Below are 25126 nucleotides of genomic sequence, written 5' to 3'. Positions count from 1 at the left end.
ATTATTTGTTGTAGGATGGCCTAGATAGGCAAAGAAGAAACCAGTGTAAGAATAAACAACATTTTTTGTTTTTTCTTTTAAGGGGGAGGGGCAGGGGAGGAGAAAGAATCTTAAGCAGGTTCCACGTCCAGCACAGAGCCCAACATGGGGCACGATCACACAACCCTGACATGATGACCTGAGCAGAAATCAAGAGTTGGACACTTAACTGACTAAGCCACCCAGGCACCCCAAGAATAAACAACTTAATTCCTAAATCATGTTGAAATTGAAAATTTTGGTTGCCATTCTACATTAAAAGCATATTTAATTACTTCTTCATTTTCTGGTATATTTATTCAATTTAAATTGGAGGGGCACAGAAAAGGAAACACTCTGATGCAACATACAGGCACTCTCTCATCTTTCCACCAGTGCACAGACCTGCATCATCATCTGTTTTCCCCATCCTCTGGTTATGAGACAGTAGCTCTCTCTTCCAACGTAAGGCCAGCATACCTGTGCTCTAAACCCTGGCCCCTCCTTCTCAGGAAGCTTACTTATACTTCATCCCTTTTCACCTGTGTCTCCCATCTCTGCCACTGGAATTTAAACATACACAAGTCTATTGTCTAAAAGCAAACAATATACTTCGACTCCACTTCTCCCTCTAGCAACCACCCTCTCTCTCTCAACAGCTGAACCCTGTAAGCATTATCTACATTTCCTATCTTCCACTCATTCCTCACTCCATTTCAAACTGCCTCTACCACCTGACAAAACTATCTCACTCATCCACACATCCAACTGCCTACAATGTCTCCAATTAATATCCAAAGCCAAACTCCATGTCAACAACCAAACTCATCATCTTTCCTTACGAATCTGTTCCTCCTCCATTGTTTTTTTTTTAAAGTTTGGTGAGATATAATTCATATATGAACTGCACATACTTGAAATGTTCAGTGTGGGAAGTTTTGACGAATGTATTCACCGCTACTGAGGCAAAACACTTCTGAGTCCTGTGAATCATGAGATTTTTGCAGGCTGGCTGGTGGGACCAGGCACTAGTACTGGCCTAAGGTGTCAGCCGCTGTTTCCCCCAATCCCTCCAGGTGGTACTCTCTTCGGCCTCAAGTAGTTTCCTCACATGAATGCGCTGATAGGTACTCAGCTGGAGCCTCTAAGAGGACCCTCTGCAGATCTCCAGGATTCTCTCTCTGTATAGCCTTCTCCTTTCTGGAACTCTATCCTGTGAACGCCAGCTGCCTTGGTCTCTCCAGACTCTAGCAACCAGGGCAACTCAGGGAGTTTGCCATTCTCTGCCTGGGATCCCCCTCCCTGTACCACAGCTTGAAAACTGTCAAAGCAATAAGCTGGGATAATCACAGGGCTCATCTCATTTACTACCTATCTCTCAGAGACCACTGTCTTTTGTTGCCTGCTGTCAGTGTCCTAAAACCATTGTTTCATGTATTTTGTCATTTAAAAAAATTGTTCCAGGTGAGAAAGCGAATCTAGTCCCTGCTATTCCATCTCAGCCAAAAGCAGAAGGCTTTCCAATGTTCTTTACATGCCACTGATTTACATGATCAGGGGAGAAATCTGGGACTCATTGTTGACAACTCTTGTCTCCTTTTCTCATGTCCCACAGTAAATCAATCAAGACTTTGTCCTAAATCACTCTCAAATTCAGTGATTTCCCTCCCTGGCCACTAGGCATCACTTCTAGGCATCACAGTCTTGGAGGGAGGGGAGTCCTGTGGGACCAAGCCCATAACCAATGACCTCCTACTTGGTATCCCTAGTTCCTCTCTTGCTGCCCTCCAAACCATTCTCTATGAGGCCAGATGCTGAATATTGCTCGCTTAAGCCCTTCAATGATTTCCCAGTGTTCTTTGGATAATGTCCAAAACCCAAGAAGTTTTACATGATCTAGCCTTTGTCTACCTCAGCAGTCACTGTCTGTTCCAGGTATATTAGCCTTCTTTCAGTTCTGCAAGGACACTATAGTATTCCTTCCCACAACCAGAACTGCTATTTCTTCTAGAAAGCTCATTGCCCTTTCCTTCACTCAATTAACTCCAATTCATTCTTCATACTTAAGTATCTTTTTCTCAGAACGATCACTGCCCACTTGACCTCTGCCCCACATTGTACTTAAAACAATTTATCAGCAAACAATTATTTGCATAATGCCTTTTCTACGAGAATGTTAGCTCTGTGACAGCAGAAACCATCTCTCTTATTTACTGCTAAGTCCTTGGTACCTAGCACAGTACCCTGAAAGTACACAATAAATATTTGCTGTATGAATGTGAGATAATAAAAAGTAAAGATATTGGTCTCTGCTCCTGGTTCCTGGCACAGAGCTCCTAAAACTCTTATAATTTCCTAAGTGGTAAGACGCCTAGGAGCATCTTTTGTTCTAATATTTAATCTTTGACCCTCGTTCCCGATACAGAGTTGCTAAATCCCTTGGCATCTCCTGGGTGACAGCAGTGTCTTTTGTTCTAATGAGGTGACTCTTGGTGGGTTCCTGGATGGGGGCTGCTCACCAGAAAGACCAAGCCATAATTAGAAGCTTGGGATTTTCATTCATACCACTCCCTCCTCCAGAGAGGGGAGAGGGGCTGGAAATGGAATTAATGATTGATCATGGCTATGTGATTAAAGCCTCCATTAAAATGAACAAAGTACAGGGTGCGGCGGGCTTCTGGGCTGGTAAACACGTGAAGGTGCTGGGAGAGTGGCTCAACTGGAGAAGGCACGGCAGCTCTGCGCCTTTTCCACATACCCTGCCCTACAAATCTCTTCTAGTTGGATGTACATCTGTATCCTTTATCATATTCTTTTATAATGAACTGGTAAACAGTAAGTAAACTTTTCCTGAGTTCTAGCAAATTAATCAAACCCAAGAAGGAGTTTGTGGGATCATCTGATTTATAGTCGATCAGTCACAGGCACAAGTGACAACCTGGACTTGCGACTGGTATCTGAAGTGGGAGGGAGGGGAGTCCTGTGGGACCAAGCCCATAACCTGGGGGATCTGACAGTATCTCCAGCAAGTCAGAATTTAGTTAAATTGTAGGACACCCCGCTGGTGTCACAGAATTGCTTGGTGTGAGGACAAAAAACCCACAGGTGGTGTCAGAAGTGTTGTGACAGTAGAGCGTGACAGCAGCGTTGAGAGTAAAAAGGAGAAACCCAGAAGGAGTAAGAGTTGGTTTTCCCTACACAATGAATTAAATACTGTATCTTAAAATAACAGAATTTTAATGCTACCAAGGATCTCAAGGGTCTTCTAGTCCAACAACTTTGTTCTTCAACTGAGGAAACTGATGCCCAAGGTCACTCAGCTAAATTAATGATAAAGGTAACAGTAGGCAATAATAAAATCTAAAATTTATTGATAGCTTACTAGGTGTCAAACACCATCCTATGCATTTTTCTTACTGAGGTGAAATTTTTAAGTGTACATTTCAATGGCATTTAGTATATTCACAAGATTGTGCAACCACCACTTATCTCAAATTCCAAAACATCTTCATCACCCCAAAAGAAATTCCTGTACCCATTAAAAGCAGTCACTCCCCATTTCTACCCCATCTCCTTTCCTTTCTCCTGATTGGCAACCACCAATCTGCTGTCTCTATGGGTTTATCCACCCAGGATGTCTCATATAAATGGAATCATAACATATGTGACATTTTTGTATCTGGCTTCCTTGTTAGTATAATGTTTTTGAGATTCATCCATGTTGTACTATGTATCGGTACTTCATTCATTTTTATGGCTGAATTATATCCCATTGTATGTATATACCATATTTTGCTTATCCATTCATCTGTTAATGGACATTTGGGTTGTTTCCACCTTTTGGCTAACATGAATAGTACTGATATGAACATACATGTGCAAGTATTTGAGTTCTTGTCTTCAATTCTTCTGGGTATATATCTAGTAGTGGAATTGCTGGGTCATGTGGTAATTCTATGTTTAACCTTTAGGGAACCACCAAACTTTCCCACAGTGGCAACATCATTTTACATTTCCAACAGCAACATATGAGAGTTCTAATTTCACCACATCCTTGCCAACACTTGTTATTTTCTGTTTTCAAAAAACTATTATTATTATAGCCATATTAGTGGGTATGAAATGATATCGATACCATTGTGTCTATGATTTGCAATTCCCTAATGATTAATGATGTTCAGCATCTTTTTATGTACTTATTGGCCATTTGTATATCTTCTGTGGAGAAATGTCCATTCAAGTCCTTTGCCCATTTTTTAACTGGGTTGTTTGTCTTTTTGTTGTTGAGTTGTAAGCGTTCTTTATATATTGTAGATACTAGCCTCTTTTTAAGATTTTATTTATTTATTTATTCGAGAGAGAGAGAGAGAGAAACAGCATGAGAGGGGAGAGGGTCAGAGGGAGAAGCAGGCTCTCCGCTGAGCTGGGAGCCTGATGTGGGATTCGATCCCAGGACTCCGGGATCATGACCTGAGCCGAAGGCAGTCGCTTAACCAACTGAGCCACCCAGGCGCCCTAGATACTAGCCTCTTATCAGATAAACGATTTGCAAAAGTTTTCTCCCATTCTGTGGGTTGTCATTTCATTTTCTCGATAATGTCCTTTGAAGCACAAATGTTTTTAACTTTAATGAAGTCCAATTTATCTATTTTTTATTTTGTTGCTTGTTATTTTTTTGGTGTCATATGTAAGAATCTGTGGCCAGATCCAAGGTCATGAAGATTCATACTAGGCATTTTATAATCATCATCCAATTTAATCCTCTCAACAACCCAGTAAGATAGGTATTATTATTACCTCCATTTTATAGACAAGGAAAATGAGTCAAAGAGTTGTCAAGTTTAGTAAGTATTAGAATAAGTCTGTTCCCAATGACCAGGCTCTTAAAATTCGCAAGCCAGTTTTTCTCTCCACACTCACAACATGGCAGCTTGTTTTTCTGAAAGGGTAATGAGGGAGAACAAGACAGAAGTCATGGTCTTTTTGTAATTTAATCACAGAAGTAGCATTCCATCACTTCTGCTGTCACTAGATCCAGCCCACACTCAAGGGAATAATAAGATCATGCAAGGGCATAAATACCAGTAGCAGGGATCAGAGAGACCATCTCAGAATCTGCCTACCACACCAGAGTTCTGTTTTAACATCACACATCCTTCCTGGGTGATCTCTTTCTCACTGATTAGAACCTACAAGCTGATGATGTTCAAAACTCTATTTCCTGCCACTAGATCCATACATTTAACTATCTCCTGGGTAGATCCTCATAAATTGTCTACACATAGACTTACAACTGAATTGTCCTTTTTTTTTTTTTTAAGATTTTATTTATTTATTTGAGAGAGCACGCACGAGCACGAGCAGGGGGAGAGGCAGAGAGAGAGAGAAAGGGAGAAGCAGACTCTCCACTGAGCAGGGACCCCAACGCAGGGCTCAATCCCAAGCCCCTGAGATCATGTTCTGAGCCAAAACCAAGAGTCAGACACTTAGCCAACTGAGCCACCAGGCGCCCCAAATAGAGGTACTTCTTAAGCTATATTTTGAAAAAGCAATACCTACAAGCTGTTCACTACAATAAGATAGTATACCCTTCCAAAGCTTTCTTTAAACCAGACAAACTTAGGCTTTTCAACCAATCAAATACAGATATTAATTTCTTGGATCTGACCTCATAAGAATTCTTTTTAAAAACAAACCTCACAGGGCACCTGGGTGGCTCAGTAGGTTAAGCATCTGCCTTCAGCTCAGGTCATGATCCCAGAGTTCTGGGATCAAGCCCTGTGTTGGGCTCCCTGCTCAGCGGAGAGTCTGCTTCTCCCCCCACCCCACAACTGATGCACGCTCTCGCTCTCAAATAAATAAAATCTTTAAAAAAAAAACACAACCCCCCCACAAAAACCTCACAAAATGTCCACAGTGATACCAATGATCAGACTACTCTCCCAGGGGACATGTTTGGAACCATGAAACAGGGACTTAAAAGTCATTGCTCACATGTTTTACATTAGCTACAGTGTATTCATTTCTACAAAAGGTCAATGAACTGAAAAAGAAAAACTATGCTGGACAGTAAGCCACTAAAGATTGTGTACAGTGCTTCAGTGATTTCCTAAACCTTCGCAACAAAGATGCCCAAACAAGCTCTTTTTCCTCAGGCTTCTTCACAGCAATGCATTTCCTTTTTCACGCTGGTTTTTCTTTCTAGTTGACTAGGGAATTTGACACGGATTCATTTTCACAACATGTAGTTCCAATCCCCATGAAGTTACTTTTCTTTTTTTAATGTTTAAAACTATTTCTCAAAAGAAACCTATCTAGTAGGCTCAACTGTTTCTAAAAATAATCCACTGCACAGGGTAGATTTCTCACTCAGGGTCAAACTGTAAGGTCTATAAGCACAGCATTTAGATAAGACATTAATAATCCAACTGAAATCAATGGCTCAAGTATAATTCCCTATGGTTTCCACAACCCACCCAAACAACTTTTCTCTATTCTTATAATTCTCCATTGCTTAGATCTGTTGTTTCCATTTTATATTACAGATTTACTCTATATTTCTTATACTACTAGCCATAATGGTTTCCATACACATTCGAAAAGATGTCTTCTGCTTTTATAATTAAGTGATGCAAGTTTTAATTACTAATATGAGACTAAAATCTTCCTTATTCTTTCCTTTCCAATCCTAAAATAATTATATGCATCAACTCGGCTATTAGTTCATTATGCAAGTTTTTTTGTCATATGGCACCCAAGTTAGTCAACAAACAGTTAAAGATGCTTTGGTTTTCAAGGAAAGTGGTTTTCCAAGGATTTTCACATGACAAATGATAACACATTTAAAAATTCATCACTCAGTAAGGTTGTCAGAAAACTTACACATCAAATCAGGAAACCAGTGAGTTGCAGAAAACACTCTCACTTTGACCGTTTGAATTTTTTCTATTATGTAACCAATAATAATATTCTGATATCCCCACGAGGGAGAAGAAGTGGGGGAAGAAAAGAATTCAGCCAGCCCAAGTCACGTATCTAGAAATTTAATATTTATTTCTAAGATACTACAGCTTTGACATCATAACCCAAACTAAAATGACAGGGGTGGCATTAACAAAAAGGGAAAATACTGCTAAAATGAACTACACTAAAATTCAAAACTTCTGTTTAAATTGGAGAAATCTGAATATGGATTGTATGTCAGACAACTGTATTGTATCATGTTAAATTTCTTGAGTGTGTTAAAATTATACTGTAGATATGTAGGAGAATGTCTTCATTCTTTAAAAATAATGCTAAAGTATTTATGAAGTGTCATGGTTTCTGTAGCTAGCTCTCAAATAGTTCAAGAATAAAACAATAAACTTAAAATTATATGTGGAATGATAAAGCAAATGTGACAAATGTTAACAATTTGTGAACAGGTGAAGGCTATATAAGTATTGTACTACTCTTGAAACTTTTTTTTAACATTTTATTTATTTATTTGTGAGAGGGAGAAAGAGCACACATGAGAGAACACAAGTAGGCAGAGCAGCAGGCAGAGGGAGAGGGAGAGGCAGGCTCCCCGCTGAGCAGGGAGCCCGACACAGGGCTCAATCCCAGGACCCTGGGATCATGCCCTGAGCCGAAGGCAGATGCTTCACCAACTGAGCCATCCAGGAGCCCCTATTCTTGAAACATTTTAAAGAGATTTGAAACTTAACAAAACACAAAGTTGGGGGAAAAAAAACAAACTTTGGTTCATTAACATATACCATTAAGAAAATCAAAAGGCAAGCCATAGGGGGGGATAAGATACTTGCAATTTATATAACTGACAAAGAATGCATATCTGGGGGGCACCTAGGTGGCTCGGTCATTAAGCGTCTGCCTTCAGCTCGGGTCATGATCCCAGGGTCCTGGGACTGAGCCCCACATCAGGTTCCCTGCTCGGCAGGAAGCCTGCTTCTCTCCCACTCCCCCTGCTTGTGCTCCTGCTCTCGCTCTCTCTCTGTCAAATAAACAAATAAAATCTTAAAAAAAAAAAAAAAAAGAATGCATATCTGGATTATGTTAACAACATTTGCAAATCAATTTTTAAAAAATTGACAATCCAATTTTTTTTTAAAGATTTTATTTATTTATTTGACACACAGAGAGATAGAGAACACAAGCAGGGGCGAGTGGCAGGCAGAGGGAGAGGGAGAAGCAGGCTCCCCGCCGAGCAGGGAGCCCAATGTGGGACTCCATCCCAGGACCCTGGAATCATGACCCGAGCCGAAGGCAGACGCCCAACCAACTGAGCCACCCATGCATCCCGACAATCCAATTTTTAAAGATGGGCAAGAGATATGATAAACACTTCACAAAAGATGTTATCCAAATGGCCAATGAACATATGAAAAGGTGCTCAACCTCATCAGTCATTAGGAAAATGGAAATTAAAACTACACTGGGATACCATTCTAACTATTACAATGGTTAGAATGAATGAATGAATGAATTTATTTATTTATTTTACAATGGCTAGAATTTATTTTTTTTATTTTTTATTTTTTTTAAAGATTTTATTTATTTATTTGAGAGAGAGAATGAGATAGAGAGAGAGCATGAGAGGGGGGAGGGTCAGAGGGAGAAGCAGACTCCCTGCTGAGCAGGGAGCCCGATGCGGGACTCGATCCTGGGACTCCAGGATCATGACCTGAGCCGAAGGCAGTCGCTTAACCAACTGAGCCACCCAGGCGCCCAATGGCTAGAATTTAAAAGACTGGGGCGCCTGGGTGGCTCAGATGATTAAGCATCTGCCTTCGGCTCAGGTCATGATCCCAGGGTCCTGGGATCCAGCCCCACATCGGGTGTCTGGCTCAGCAGGGAGCCTGCTTCTCCCTCTCCCTCTCTCCCTGCTCATGCTCTCTCTCTATCTCTGTGTCTCAAATGAATAAATAAAATCTTAAAAAAAAAAAAAAGAATTTAAAAGACTGAGAATATGTCTGTTAGTAAGGACTTGGAGCAACTGGGTGCCTGGGTGGCTCAGTCAGTTAAGCGTCTGCCTTCAGCTCAGGTCATGATTCCAGGGTCCTGGGTCGCTGCTCAGTGGGAAGCCTGCTTATCCCTCTCCCTCTGCCTGTTGCTCCCCCTGCTTGTGCTCGCTCTCTCTGTCAAATAAATAAATAAATAAAATCTTTAAAAAAAAAAAAAAAAAAGGACTTGAAGCAACTGAAATTGCCAAAGGGCTTGTAAATTGGTATAACCACTTTGGAAAACTATTTGGAAGTAGTATCTATTAAAATTAAACATATATATACACCCATAACCCAGCAATTCTACTCCTAGTTATATATAAAACAAAAATACATATACCAAAAAAATACATACACCATGAATGCTCAGAGTATTTATTTATAATTACCAAAAGCTGGAAACAATTCAATGTTCATGATTGGCAGAATGAAAAAATTGTGTTGTGTTCCTGCAATGGTATACTACATAGTGATGAAAATAAACAAATGACTGCTAAACACAATGGATGGATATCATAATCAAAATGTTGAACAAGGGCGCCTGAGTGGCTCAGTTGTTAAGCGTCTGCCTTCGGCTCGGGTCGTGATCCCAGGGTCCTGGGATCTAGCCCTGCATCGGGCTCCCTGCTCGGCGGAGAGCCTGCTTCTCCCTCTCCCACTTCCCCTGCTTGCGTTCCCTCTCTCGCTGTCTCTCTCTCTCTGTCAAATAAATAAATAAAATCTTTAAAAAAAACAAAAAACCAAAATGTTGAACAAAAGAGCCAGACACAAAAGAGTATGTAACTTGTGATTCCATTTACATAAAGTTCAAAAACAAAATTTTTTCATGATACCATGTCACAATAGTGCTTGCCTTTGGGGAATGGGCAGGTAGTCACTGGGAGAAGCATGAAGGTGGATTTATATATTGGAAAGGTTCTGTATTTTCATCTGGTCTGGGTTGTGGTCACAGGGAAGCGCTAATTTTCTGAAAATTCATTAAGCTGTAATTTGTGTACTTTATGTATATTATACTTCCATTTTAAAAAGTTTATTAAAGAACAAAAAATGATGTCACAGAGGAATATTTTCATATCCTGAATCTGAGGTCTCATTTTACTTCTCAACCAAAGAGCTGTAATTCCATTTAAGATTGACATTCATTCAAACAGTTCTTTACTCCTACTGAACATTTAATATTAAGAGTATTGTTCTCCAACTACAGGAGAGAAAAGCTGAAAGCATAAAGCTGGACAAAATCTTGGCCAATGTTTGCTTATGAAAAGACATCTCTTTCACCAACTAAGCCATCTCTTGCCCCTGACCCAACAGGTTACCACTTTTATTCCCAAATTTCTACTTCTGGAAGAACAGACTAAGGATGGGAAATGAAGTATCACAACTTTCCCCTTGCTATTCATCACTTGCTTAAAGTGATCAATTGTTGTTAATGGATCTAGTCATTTTTATTTAGAAACAGTCCATAAAAGAGTTTAAAATTTTAACTGCATGAGAAATTAGGAGATAGACCTTTCAAGTAACTATAATTTTGTTTCTAGAATGGTATACAATTTTTCTCTATTTCTTTACTTTTTCTACTCAACAGAATAGAATGTGCTCATTGTGGGCAATAAGGAAAATACAGAAAAATTTAAACAACAAAAAAATCACTTGAGATAGGCATTAAAACATTTCTGGTCCTTATAGGGCAGAATAAATGTCTCTTCCTTTAGGGCATAAAAACAAACAAAAAAACATACTGGTGTATTTCCTTCCCATCATTTGTCTATGCCCATGTTCTCAAAACAAAACAAAACCAAAAAGAAAAAGAAAAAAAAAACCTGATTTTGTGTTCTGCATTATGATTTTTTCACTTGCAATTATCCTTACATACAACGAGCAGTTTTCTGTAATTAAATTCTTTTCAATGCTTTAACATTTTTAATGGCCACATTGTCTACTGTAATTCACTTGGTTATTCCCCTAATGTCGAACTTTAAATTATTTCCCTACCATACATGTTGTACAATTAAACAGAATGCTACTTTGAAACCAACCCCATCCAAATTAATGTATGCCCTGCTTGCTTTCCTCTATCCTTGCCTGCCCCAACCCCCACCCCAAATCAGAAGAGAATAGAATACCACAAGCATTTTATGGTAAAATCCTCTTTGTGTTTAAAGCCATTTCAGAGGCAATGTTGGGTTTATGAAACAACTTGACTAATGGATAAAATATATGAATGCTTATAAGCCTTAAAGGTAATTTGAGGCTTTGTGTATCCTAATTTGTTAACCAAGGGGAAAATGAGAAATAATGGCATGTTTTATTTCCCATTACCATGATACGTTTTTAAAAACAAAATACTTAAGGCTAAACTGACAATTTCTAATTATGAAGAATAACCTTGATCCCTTCAAAGTGGGATTTCTAGATTTTATACTGTATTACTACCTAAATAGGATGCCATGCTAATGACTATGGTAAAATGGTATGGCAGTGTCTGAAACAAAGAAAACAAAAGATAAATTTCATTTGGCATTTGAGAAGTGCAGATTATATATAACACTATCTTTAAGGTGCCTTTGCATCAAGTTCCCTGGCTTTATTTTTCAGGTTAAAATAATTTAAATTTATACCTTCTTGAATTTCCCTGTCAACAGATACAGTCAAGAAACATTAAAAAAAGAAGTTCATCTTCACAAGGAACAAACACTAAAGATATTAATATTTTGCCTACCAAGTTAGCAATGACTTTAAAAATTATAATACTTGGTGTTCACAAGGATGCAGGGGTAGGAAGTGCCTTTCTAGAAGACAATTTGGCAGTGGATCTCCTCTCTGTCAGATATCTCACAAATCTCCAGCTACATGTAAAATGCTATCTTCACTTCTAGGAGGAACTGACCCTGTTGCTGATATAATCCAAATATAGCTGTTGATTAATAGATATATCAATATCAAATATTTGGGGCCAATTACTGTTATTTTAAATATATTTAGGGCACCTGGGTGGCTCAGTTGGTTAAGTGTCTGCCTTTGGCTCTGGTCATGATCCCAGAGTCCCAGGATTGAGCCCCATGTCGGGCTCCCTGCTCAGTAGGGAGTCTGCTTCTCCCGCTGCCTCTCACCCCACTCATGCTCTCTCAAATAAATAAATAAATAAAATCTTTAAAAATAAAAAAAAAACATTTATTTTTGAAGTATAGTTGACATACAATGTTACATTAGAGATGGACAACACAGTGATTTGACAATACTATACATTATACAATGCTTACTACGTAAATGTAGTTACCACGTCATCTCAAATTTATACTTCTGAAATTTTTTTCCAGTTAACAGATTTGGACATCAACTATATATAAAGGCCATACCAATTTCCTGAATAGCTACAGGTAAGCTAAGTGAATAAAATATCACTACAATGGAAGAAAACTATACAAAAGTAATCTATTCAACTGAGAGGCCTGATGATCTGCCAAAGAGTACTGTAAAGGGACTACGCAAATCCATTTCTGAAGTATGGATATCTTGTTTCACATGTTTATTTCCCTGAGAGAAAAATATCTATCCAAAACATTACCTGTTGCCCAAACTAGACAAGAATATTGCTGTCACTCTATTAGTAACATCCATCTATACAAATGGCTTTTACTTATTTCTAAAAAAAATTAAGGTGCCTGCCTCCTAAGAAACATTTAGAAGAGTTTGGTGATGTATTTAACTGGATCTCTCTCCTTCTTCTGAAGTCCCTGTAATTAGTCAGGCTCAAAACATCATGGTAGACTCTAATTTCAGCTTACCCCCTAAGATCCATCCAGACAGTTACCTAGTTCTGGAAATGGTACAGCTGAAACATCTACTGCACTTCTTCCCATTCTCACTGCCAGCATTCATTCAAGCCCTCACCTCTTCTTGCTGGACTCCCATAATAGCTTCCAGCCCCCTGGCTCTACTGTTCCATTCCATCCTATGCACCAATGCCTCCTAATGGTATGACTTCCCTACTCAGAAATCTTCAATGGTAGAATTTTTAGTGACACAGAAAAACACTTAAGATAGAATAAATGAAAAAAATGCACAGGCTAAAACTATATACTATAGTCTTCGGTTATGTTAAAAAGCATGTTTGTGTGTATGTATGGACACAAGCAGAAATGTAAACACAACATCCATACACAAAGGGAAAAGAGTGGGGCAAAAAACACATTCAGTGTTATTTCTTAGTGGTAAGGTTATATAGTTTTTACTTTCTTCTTTATCTTTACAATTACAGATTTATGGTAAAGTCTCTTTCAATAAGTGTCTCTATAAACCATCTATAATGAACAGAGTTAATGTTATAGCCATTAAAATCTTTTATTTTTTTTAAAGACTATTTATTTGAGAGAGAGACAGAGACAGAGAGACATGAGCGGGGGGAGGCGGAAAGGGAGAAGCAGACTCCTCGCTGAGCAGGGAGCCCCGAAATGGGACTCCATCCCAGGACCCTGGGATCATGATCAGAGCCAAAGGCAGACACTTAACCAACTGAGCCACCCAGGTGCCCTTAAAATACCTTTTAAAAAACATTTCACATGCTTCCATTACCTTTAAGTCTAACTCCTCACTCCCTAGAATTCAAGGCTCTCCTCAATCCAGTCCCTGTCTCCTTCGTTGTCTTATTTCTTATGAACCTTGATGTAACCTGGGCTTCTTACGAACCAGATTAGATCACTCCCACCATTCCTTGGGGACAGCTATTCCTTCAAACTCTGTTTTGCTCTGAATATTCACTCCACCTGGAATATGGTCCCTTCCCACTCCCACCTAATAAGCTCCTATGTGTTCTTTAAGGTCTATTTTCAATGATCCAGAAATAGCAAATACTACCACACCCCTTCCTCTTGTCCATAGCAGGCAACAATGACTTCTCTGAATCCAGGCTCCTTCCCAAAATCCTCAATTCAATGGCCCTAAACAATCCTTACTAATCAATCCATGTTTATATACAAAATGAAACATACCTGCCATTCCTATAGCAATCTAATGTAATTACCCTCTTCTCCCCCACCCCACAGGTCTTTGTACTCTTATGGAGCTTATCTCCTCTACCTTCTATTAAGAATCATTTACTTAATTGTCTTATCTCCCTTTCCTACTAGATTTTAATCTGCACAAGGGCAGTAATTATGTTTTATTCATCTTCATATTCCCTGCAGAGCCTTGCAGGAGGTCAGCACTCAAACAGTTGCTGAATTGAATACTTCATTCTTTTCCTATTATCTCATCACTCAAAATGGCCAAATATTCGCAAGTTTTATTTTAAAACAATCAGATTCTTCTTGAAGAAAGACTAATGAGTCAAGTTGATTTCATCAGTTTTAGCCAACGTTCCTGCCTTAACTTAATAAAGCAGTGTCTGATCTCACACAGTAACCTGCAGAGTCAAAGGATAGAAAAAGAGAAGCTGAGATAAGAGAACTGAGCCCATTCTGAGGGGGCTTATATCCAGGTACGGAAGTATTGAATTAAACTACCACATTTTTAGAATTTTTTCTACCAATCTCTAAAGGACTCTGAGCATCAGAAATATGTATCTTGCTTTGAAAAGGGATTTAAAAACTGGGGAGATGAAAAGGAAAAACAAAAATCTAAAAAACCAAGCAAGACATCAACAAAGTTAGGCAAATAGTCTGGTAAAGTCACAAGAATGTCTTACCTAAATCAGAAACCCAGTTCAAGAGATATGGTCGAGGAAAAGCTGATAGTACAGTAAGACTCATGCTGCCATCTAGAGGTTAAAGACTAGACGATTCCCCTCCTCAATCAACCAACTGCAGTTAATTTAACTTCTATTATAGAGGGAGACTCAACAGGCCTTAAAAAGTAAGCCAGACAAATATCTCTGCTGTCAGGCCACAAAGAATATCCAGGCTGTAAGAGTCCCAGTTTTTCTCCCCTTTTCTTCCTTCATAGACTAAAATAAAAAACCTAAAGACCAGAGTTAACTGTGCTTTAGAATTTTATCTAGATGGGAAACAATTTCTAGATATAAATGGTCAATTTTTTCCCCCCCAAAATTATATGCCTAGAGGGTAGAGAAATCTACTATACCACAGGCTACCTTGGAAGTTCTCCTTTGGCACCATCTCCTAAGAATGCTGTACCAAATAGTTCCTGGTATAGACAACTTCATCAAGGTAGGCTGATGGGATAAAGTACCACGAATGGGGACGTCTCAGTCTTTTTACAATAAAATGTTGCTTTTAAAAACTATGGTAAGTGATTAAATTTAGCCAAATAACAGTCCCACTGAAACTTCTAAATGAACACACAGGATTAGACTATAAATTAGTAAAAAAAAAAAAAAAACCCAAAAAACAAAAAAACAACTTATATCAAAATGAGCTAAATTTCGTAAAGCTTTTCTTAAATTTCAACCCAGACCAAGTAAATGAGTACAAATTAAATTGAGATTTTAATTTACTTTGTAGTATAAGGTAAAGTGTAATTTGCAAGAACAAATGCATCAAATTCAACATCTCTTCATGATAAAAACACTCAACAAAAAAGAAAAGGTAATTTCCTCAACCTGACAAAGGACACCTACAAAAAACCCACAACTAACATCATACTTAATGCTTTTTCCCTAAAGTAGGAAGAAGACAAGGATGTCCACTTTTGCCACTTCTATTCAACCCTGTACTGGAATTTCTAGCCAGGGCAATTAAGCAAGACAATGAAATAAAAGGCATCCAGATTGGAAATGAAGAAGTAAAACTACCTCTACTTGCAGATGACATGATTCTGTATATAGAAAATCTTTTTTTTTCTTTTAAGTAAGCTCCATGCCCAGCGTGGAGCCCAACGTGGGGCTTGAACCCACAACCCTGAGATCAAGACCTGAGCTGGTATCAAGAGTTAGATGCTTAACTGACTGAGCCATCCAGGCGCCCCTGTATATAGAAAATCTTAAGTAATCTACTAAAACTCTACTAGAACTAATAAATGGTTTCAGTGAGGTTGCAGGATAGAAGATCAACCCTTGAACAACACGGTTTTTTTTTTTAAATATTTTATTTATTTTTTGACAGAGAGAGAGACAGCGAGAGAGGAAACACAAGCAGAGGGAGCGGGAGAGGGAGAAGCAGGCTTCCCGCCGAGCAGGGAGCCCGATGTGGGGCTCGATCCCAGGACCCTGGGACCATGACCCAAGCCAAAGGCAGACGCTTAACGACTGAGCCACCCAGGCGCCCCGAACAACACGGTTTAAACTGTGCAGGTCCACTTACATGCAGATTTGTTTTTGATAAATACAGTACTATAAATATATTTTCCCTTCCTTATGATTTTCTTTAACATTTTCTTTTCTCTAGGTTATTTTATTACAGAATACAACATATACTACATATAGCATAAAAATATGAGTTAATCAACTGTTTATAAGTAAGGCTTCATGTCAACAGTAAGCTATTAAGTAAGCCAGTTAAAACTTTGGGGGAGTCAAAAGTTATACAGAGATTTTCAATCGTGCAGAGTTTTGGCACCTCAAACCCCATTATTCAAAGGTCAACCGCATTTCTCTAAAGTATCAATGAGCTTAAGAAACAAATGAACATGGATGGGGGGGACAAAGAGAGGCAAATCAAGAAACAGACTCTTAACTATAGAGAACCAACAGATGGTTACTGCAGGGGAGGTGGGCAGGGGTGAATGGGTTAAATAGGCAATAGGGATTAAGGAGGGCAGTTGTGATGAGCCCCAGGTATTGTATGTAAGTGATGAACCACTAAATTCTACACCTGAAACTAATATTACACTGTATGTTAACTAACTGGAATTTAAATAAAAACTTGGAAAAAAAATAAAGCACCAATGAACAAACTGAAAATTAAATTAAAAAGACACTAACGCTTATAACATCAAAAAATAAAATACTTAAGAACTAACTTAACAAAATATAAAACTTATACTTTGAAAACTACAAAATATTACTGAAAGAAATTAAAGACCTAAGTAAATAGAAGACATACTATATTCATGAATCATTTTAATATTATTAAGATGGTTCAATGCGGGGCGCCTGGGTGGCTCAGTTGGTTAAGCGACTGCCTTCGGCTCAGGTCATGATCCTGGAGTCCCTGGATCGAGTCCCGCATCGGGCTCCCTGCTCGGCGGAGAGTCTGCTTCTCCCTCTGACCCTCCCCCCTCTCATGTGCTCTCTCTCATTCTCTCTCTCTCAAATAAATAAATAAAATCTTAAAAAAAAAAAAAAAAAAAGTAAAATTAAAAAAAAAAAAAAAAAAAAGATGGTCAATGCAATCTCTATCAAAATCCCAGCTGACTTCTTTGCAACAACTGACAAGTTAAAATTCCTACAGAAACTCAAGAGACCCAGAGCAGCCAAAACATCTTGAAAAAGAACAAAGTTGGAAAACCCACACATCCCAATTTCAAAACTTACTACAGAACTACAGTAATCAAAACAGTGGGGTAGTGGCATAAGGATAGACATATAGATCAATGAAGCAGATTTGAGAGTCCAGAAATAAACCCTCACATTTATGGTCAATTGATTTTTAACAAAAATGCCAAGACAATCAATAGGAAAAGAATAGTCTTTTCAATAAACAATGTTTGAAACAACTGGCTAGCCACATGCAAAACAATGAATTTGGATCCTTACCTTACACCATATACAAAAATTAACTTAAAATGGATCAAAGACCTAAATGTAAGAGTTAAGTAAAACTATAAAACTCTTAGAAGAAAACACAGGCATAAATCTTTGGGACATTGGATTAGGCAATGGTTTCTTAGGTATGAAACCAAAATACAAGCAACAACAACAAAAATAGATAAACTTGGTGTAAACAAAACTTAAAAATTTTGTGCTTCAAAGGACATCATCAAGAAAGTAAAAAGACAACCCATAAAATGGGAGAAAACTTCTGCAAAGCATATATATGATAAGTGACCTGTTTCTAGACTATATAAAGAACTCTTTTTTTTTTTAAGATTTTATTTATTTATTTGACAGAGAGAGACAGACAGAGAGAGAGCACAAGCTGGGGGAGCAGGAGAGGGAGAGGGAAAAGTAGGCTCTCCACTGAGCAGGGAGCCCGATGTGGGGCTTAATCCCAGGATCCTGGGATCATGACCCAAGACGAAGGCAGCCGTTTAACCGCTGAGCCACACAGCTGCCCCTAGACTATATAAAGAACTCTTACAACTTAATAATAAATACACAAATAATCCAATTTAAAAATGGGTAAAGGATCTAAACTGTTTACTTATATCTCCAAAGAAGATATACAACTGGCCAATAAGTACATGAAAACACGCTCAATATCATTAGCTGTTAGTCAAATGTAAATCTGAACAATGAGATACCACTTCACATCCACTAGATGAATGATAACTTTTGAAAACAAAAACAAATACTGGCAAGAATATGGAGAAACTGGAATCCTCATACACTGTTGGTGGGAATGTAAAATGGTACAGCCAGTATGGAAGACAGTCTGACAGTTCCTCAAAAAAGTCAGATGTAGAGTTATCATATGACCCAGGAATTCCACTTCTAGTTATAAGCCCAAGAGAACAGAAAGGTAAATCCACAGAAAAACTTGTAAATAAATGTTTATAGCAGCATTATTTATATTAGCCAAATAGAAAAAAATCCAAATGTCCATTAACTGGGGGATAAGTATAATGTGGATAACTGGTGGATAAATATATCTATACAATGGAATATTATTTGGCCATAAAAAGAAATTAAGTACTGATACATGCTACAACATAAACATCGAAAACATTATGTTAAATGAAAGAAACCAGTCACAAAGACCACATACTGTATGATTCCATTAATATGAAATGTCAAGAATAGGTAAATTCATAGAGACAGAAAGATTAGCGGTGGCCTAGAGCTGTGGGCCTAGGGGACAAATAAGGAATGAATGCTAATGGGTACAGTGTTTCTTTTGGGGGAGATAAAAATGTTCTACAATTGTGGTGATAGCTGTACAACTCTAAATGTATTAAAAGGGGCGCCTGGGTGGCTCAGTTGGTTAAGCGACTGCCTTCAGCTCAGGTCATGATCCTGGAGTCCCAGGATCGAGTCCCGCATCGGGCTCCCTGCTCAGCAGGGAGTCTGCTTCTCCCTCTGACCCTCCCCCCCTCGTGTGCTCTCTCTCTCTCAAATAAATAAATAAATAAAATCTTAAAAAAAAAAAAAAAATAAATAAATGTATTAAAAGCCACTGAATTGCACGCTATAAGTAGGTGAATTGTAGGGTGTATGAATTATATCTCAACAAAGCTGCTATTAAAAAAAGAAAAAGAAAAAAGAACAAGTGCATCAGAGTCCCAAGTTTTAGCCTTAGTTTCAAATGGCATGATCCTGTGCTTTCCCAATTTTCACACTGAATATAGCCATTAATTAGCTCCACGAGGGAAAAAAAATTTTTAAAGGGTAAAAAGTGTTGAGAATCAGTGTTCAATAGGGTCACAATGATAGTTCCATTGGTCTTTTTTTTTAAGATTTTATTTTTAAGTAATCTATACACCCAATATGGGGCTCAAATTTACAACCCCGAAATCAAGAGTCACATGCTCTATCAACTGAGTCAGCCAGGCAGCCCTAGTTTCACTGGTCTTAGGAATAAAGCAACCAATGGACTGTTGAAAAGACTAAATCAGGATCATGTCCAGGTCATAAGTGATGGAATAAGATTCAAGTAGAAGATAAAAATCAAACCATCATCAACAAGCTTCACCCTATTTTTACTATGTGTGGTTGATCATCCAGCCACTAGAGGAAAAATTCCAGACACTACAAAACCTTCAAATGTTACTTCTCATCACTAAAACACCAACTATCCAAAAAAGAACAATTTCCAGAAACTTTCACCTTTTCAGTTTTAAGTCAATGGATTTCATTAGAAAAATTCTATCATTTCACCCGAAGTCATCAGCAATTGATCATTCCTTCAATCAGCAAATACATACTTGTGCGTTTACTACATTCCAGGTACTCTATGGATTAGAAAGACAGCCCAAAGTATAATTCTTACCTGAAAGAGTTACAATCAATCAAGGGATAAGACATGTACCAAAATCTCCCAGAATGGTAAAAGTGCCACACAAATGAAACAAATGAACTGCTCTAGGAGCAATTTGAGAGGCCAAGAGAGTTCACTTTCCAGATAAGGAATGAAAAGGAAAGGCTGATGAAATCTGGGACTAAACAGTGAAGGATGAATAGAAGTTCTAATACTAGAAATAGGTCAGGGAGAGCTTTCTGAGAAAAAGGAATAGCATGGATAGACTTAAGAAGATGGGCAAGTGTTATAGGAAGAATGAGTATTTCAAATGGGAATGGTACATGGTGTTTTGGTAGGGGAGAAGTAAGGAAGAAAACTAGTCAATAAGCTAGGGCCAGAGTGAAGAGGATTTTGAATGCCATGCTAGAATATGAATCTGATCACATGGTCAGTAAAGTACTAATAATGACTTATGAGCAAAGGACAAAAGAAGCAAATGATACTTTAGAAAAATTAACCTGAGAAGGGTAAACAAGATGGCCTGGAATGGGGTGGTTGAGAGGCAGGGAGACTAGTAAGCGACTGCAATAGTTCCAGAAACAGGAAGGACACTGAACTCAGAAAGAATGAAATGAAATTCTTTATATGGTAAGGCAGTTTACAATTTTTCATATTTCTATGTATTTCATGAGAATTTCATATTCATTAACTGCTCAAATCAAGCCAAGGGTCCCCAATCATGACAAGCTTTAAATGCCTATACAAAAAATTACTGCACTTCAAAATCCCAAAAGGGTTATCTGACACATAATCACGTACCAAATCAAAGGGCATGATTCATCTTCCAAAAGACACAATCTAGTTACTATCAGCCCTAGAAGGTACACATTATTTCTATACTAACATATAACAATGCTCTAGGGAAGTGACAAACAATCATGTTTTGAGGACAAATATTTTTTGCATTTCTTTTCTTTCCATCATCTTTATCAGTGCAGATATTTGCATGAAAACAGGATCACTGGTCCTTGGGGATTCATCAGTTCCTATTGCTTATTTTTCATCCATGTCATCCTCTCAATTAATGCAGGAAAGAGGATTGAGACATCGAAACACCAGATTAGGGTGTCAAGTAAATGTCAACCCCTAGAGTAGATGAATAATCTGTAAGGATAAAAAAAAGATCTTGTTTTTATGCAAATACACTATATACAATAAAACAAAGAGAGACTGTACCCAAGAAGTCCAATACATATCAATATAAATCTTTCCAATTCTATTAGCTAAAACTATTTTCTATATGTCAGTTAATTTGTTGTAATCAGGGAAAAATGACAATAAGTTGCAAAGCATCGCCACAGAAATTGAAATAAGGCTGAATTTTGAACCAGAAAATAATTTTGAAAGATCTTAGCTGTGCTCACGGCACTCATATGGCAGAAATGAGCATTTCTGTTGCAGAATTTTGGTTCAGTGCTTAAGGTGGCTGAGTTAGGTGACTGCAAATCCCCACCTACAATGTCTTAAGTTTTAGAAATACAAACGCTTAATAGTAATGTTTTTAACTGTGTGAATTAAAAACTAAAACAAACCATACCAAGTTTCTGATTCTGTGGAAAGCCATTAAAATAAACTTTACTGATGTTTAGGGGAACTCTTTATTCTAAAAACTGATAAAGAGAAAGATTCATTTATCCTGTAGAAACAGCTTTCAAGGCAATAATAAATAGTTGATAAGAAAAGTCCTTTATAGAAAAATTCTATGTAATAATAAAAAATGACAGAATTAGAGTATTACCATCTGGCAACCTGTAATAAAACAGGGGATCTAGGCAGTTACCAAAGGCTGCTAAAACTCTCGTGTAAGGCTGATGGAGAATTTTACAATGAATAATCAGGCTAACAATGCCTTCGTCAACTAATTAATTTTAACATCACAAAGAGAGATAGGCAAACATGATGTACCTTCTGATGGATGTATACAATACCATTTAGGAAATGGCCAAAAACAAAATAAAAAAGTCAAGCTGTATCTGTGCAAGCTCCTAGATCTAACTACCAGGAAATAAAAAGGGATAAGTGAACATATTAAGCACTACCACAGAAATGTAAACAGCAAAATCCAGAATGTGGAAAATTCTACAGAACAAATAACTAGGTTTAATAAACAGCAAGTGAAAATAAAAGGGAGGTGGAACTATGACAGATGAAGAGAGACTTAAGAAACATCAATCAAATACAGTGTATGAACCTTACTTAGGACCTGATTCTAATAAACCAACTGTATAAAGACAATTATAAGTCAACCAGGGAAATCCAAATCCTCATTAGCTACTGGACGATATTACGCAAGTTTGTTAAAAAATTTTAGGCATAATAATGGAATTGTGGTTATTTTTTAAAAGGTGAGGGAAGGAGACAGATCTTGTCTTTTGGAAATACATATGGAATTATTGGGCGATGAGGTAATATAATATCTAAGATTTGCTTTAAAATAATTATGGGAGGGGGCGCCTGGGTGGCTCAGTCATCAAGCGTCTGCCTTCGGCTCAGATCATGGTCCTGGGGTCCTGGGATCGAGCCCCGCGTCAGGCTCCCTGCTCAGCTGGAAGCCTGCTTCTCCCTCTCCCACTCTCTCTGCTTGTGTTCCTGCTCTCCTCTCTCTCTGTCAAATAAATAAATAAAATCTTTTAAAAAAATAAATAAATAAATAAAATAATTATGGGAGGTTGTATAAGTGAAAGAGATTGGCCGTATGTTGACTACTGAAGCTGGGTCATGGCTTCATGAGGTCAGTGTTCTATTCTCCCACTTTGGTATGTGTTTAAAATTCTCCATAATAAAAAATGGGGGAAGATTTTTATCCTTCTCAGTAGGAAAGCAGAAAAAGAAAGACTAATCAGAGGAAATACAGCAATTTCAACTACAACTAACTAGAGATAATACTGTTGATAAATACATTTGGCAATTCAGCGTCTTCTTGATATAATGAGCATAAAATTTATTTCATTAAAAAAAACTGACAGAGAGATAAAGGATTATTGATTATTACAGCATTTACTATCCAGAGCTAGTAACAGAATCAACTTCTATATTATACCAACCTAGCATTCATGAATTTAATAATCAGATTTGCCTTTCCATTATAAAACCTGGGGGTCCATGACATACATGGTAAGTATTAATTTTGCCAACACATAAATTTTAAACATGAGAAATAAATGACCAGTAACACAGAGGAGAGTTAGGAAACAATGAGTGAACCTAGTAGTCCACCTAGCAACCATAGTCTGTTGTTTCCTGCTCCTTGATTCATGAAGTGATTAAAAAATATTTTCTTGGTAAAAGAAAGCCAACTGTTAATGACAGTGATGAAAATATAGAAAAAGATAAGGAGGCCTAAGGAAGTGATGACTATTAGTCAAAAATTAAAAGTTTTAAATGAAATTTTAAAGTGAAATACTGAATTTGGCAGTAATTTAAATCAACAATGTAAACAAATCCTCCATATGCTCTATAAATAAACAATTAATGAAACTATTTTTGGAATTGTTCTAATCAGTGCAAAACTTGCATGTTTGAAGAAAATTATAAGCTATTATAGCCTCTCACAATTGTGGATTCATGAAGGTGTCAGGAAGTACCCATTGAGAACAAAGTTCTAACAACTGTATTTATGTTGAGTTTCTCTTTCAATTACAAAGTGAGAATTTCTACAATTCCTTTCCCAGTTTTATAATGAATACGGTATGGAAAGAAATACAATCTATAAAGAAACAAATGTATATTAAAAGAACGGAGAGCAGACAGGAACAAATGAGAAGTTTTAAAACATTAGTCATGACAGTAGACTATATTCTTGGCCTGCTATATGGTCCTTCCTTTGGGGAACCAAACCTCCCTCCCATTCCATGGGATTTGAATCAGACTAACCCCTCTAATCTGTGTCTGCATCCTGGACCCAGCTTGGCCCAGCAGGGTACTCCATGCTAACTGGCTAAAGGACTGGTTCTAAGATAGGTATTTGAGTCAAGATGGTACAGTCTGAGTCCTCCCTAGGATCATTCTTTTGGAATGTTCAGAAAAGACATTCTTTATTTTGGGATTATGAGATTTAAAGACACATTAACTGAAGCTCCTTTTGGCCACCTTTCCCAGTGCTAGTTCAAAGAATAAGACTAATGCAAGAGCCTTGAGATGCAAAACAAAAGCAAAAACAAGAGCACATCCCAATGACATCATTAAAAGTCAAACATCTAGATACCCTCAAACTATTTCTACTCCTGAAATTTTGATTTATGTAAACTAATAAGGTCCCTCTTTTCCTTAAGCTACTTTGATTTGACATTCTATTGCTTTAAACTGAAAGGGTTTCCAATATACTTTCACTATACAGAGAAAAATAACTTGTTACTGAGTAAACTCAGTTAATTATTCCAGTATACTACATCATAAAAGGAACTCTAGATTACAGTGACTTCTTACCTTCACAACACTTAATAAAGATACTTTGAATTACAGCTAGCACTCATCATGAAATACACAACATGCAACCCTGAATAAATGTGATCTGGGTACTCACACTCATCCAGCCCCAGCTGATAGGCCAAGTTCTGTAGACCTCGTACCTTCTCCATCAAATTAGCTGTGGTCAGGCTCCCCAGTTCTGAAACAGAATCATTTATTTCAATACCATATCTTTCTACTGTTCTCTAGTTAACAATCCATTCAGGTTGGAAATCCTTGTTATAGAAGTTTTCAAGCTTAATTCTTATCTAATAAGTAGAAAATGGATTCATATCTCTTCTCACCCAATCATTCCTCTTACACTTACACACACACACACCAGTGAATTTTTCCTACTGTTACAAAATGCTTCAGATGAACTTATGTTTAAGGCACAGGTCAATTTGTATGGAACATAATGCTATGATCCCTTATTAAAAATCTAAAGTTTCCTTAGAAAATACATACTGATGAGACGTTATATAAATGTCCATTTGGAACATTATAACAATGAACCTGAGATGCCCTTGAGACTTAATTTTTCCATGGTTGGAGGAGGGGATCTGCATTTAAGCATTTCATGCAGAA

The 25126-nt window shown here is 37.7% G+C and overlaps 1 protein-coding gene across 4 annotated transcripts in view; it reads right to left on the bottom strand.

Annotated features, from left to right (window-relative positions):
• Positions 1–25126, bottom strand: part of LIN52 (lin-52 DREAM MuvB core complex component) — a 124179-nt gene that overhangs the window by 86429 nt on the left and 12624 nt on the right. For 3 of the 4 annotated variants that reach the window (XR_013440778.1, XM_078053942.1, XM_036117826.2), the window contains exon 5: positions 24615–24698. Coding sequence is in view for 3 of the 4 variants with exons in the window: in XM_078053942.1 (XP_077910068.1) it covers positions 24615–24698 (84 nt within the window). In the remaining variant the exon portion in view is untranslated. Of the gene's footprint in view, positions 1–20656; positions 21197–24614; positions 24699–25126 lie in introns of those variants that run through there. The other variant, XM_078053943.1, reaches the window with a different exon arrangement.

Source organism: Halichoerus grypus, chromosome 8 (genome assembly GCF_964656455.1).
Source record: "Halichoerus grypus chromosome 8, mHalGry1.hap1.1, whole genome shotgun sequence".
In the NCBI taxonomy this organism is placed as follows: domain Eukaryota; kingdom Metazoa; phylum Chordata; class Mammalia; order Carnivora; family Phocidae; genus Halichoerus; species Halichoerus grypus.
The sequence above is the reverse complement of the archived record's forward strand: the minus strand, read 5'-3'. Positions and strand labels throughout refer to the sequence as shown.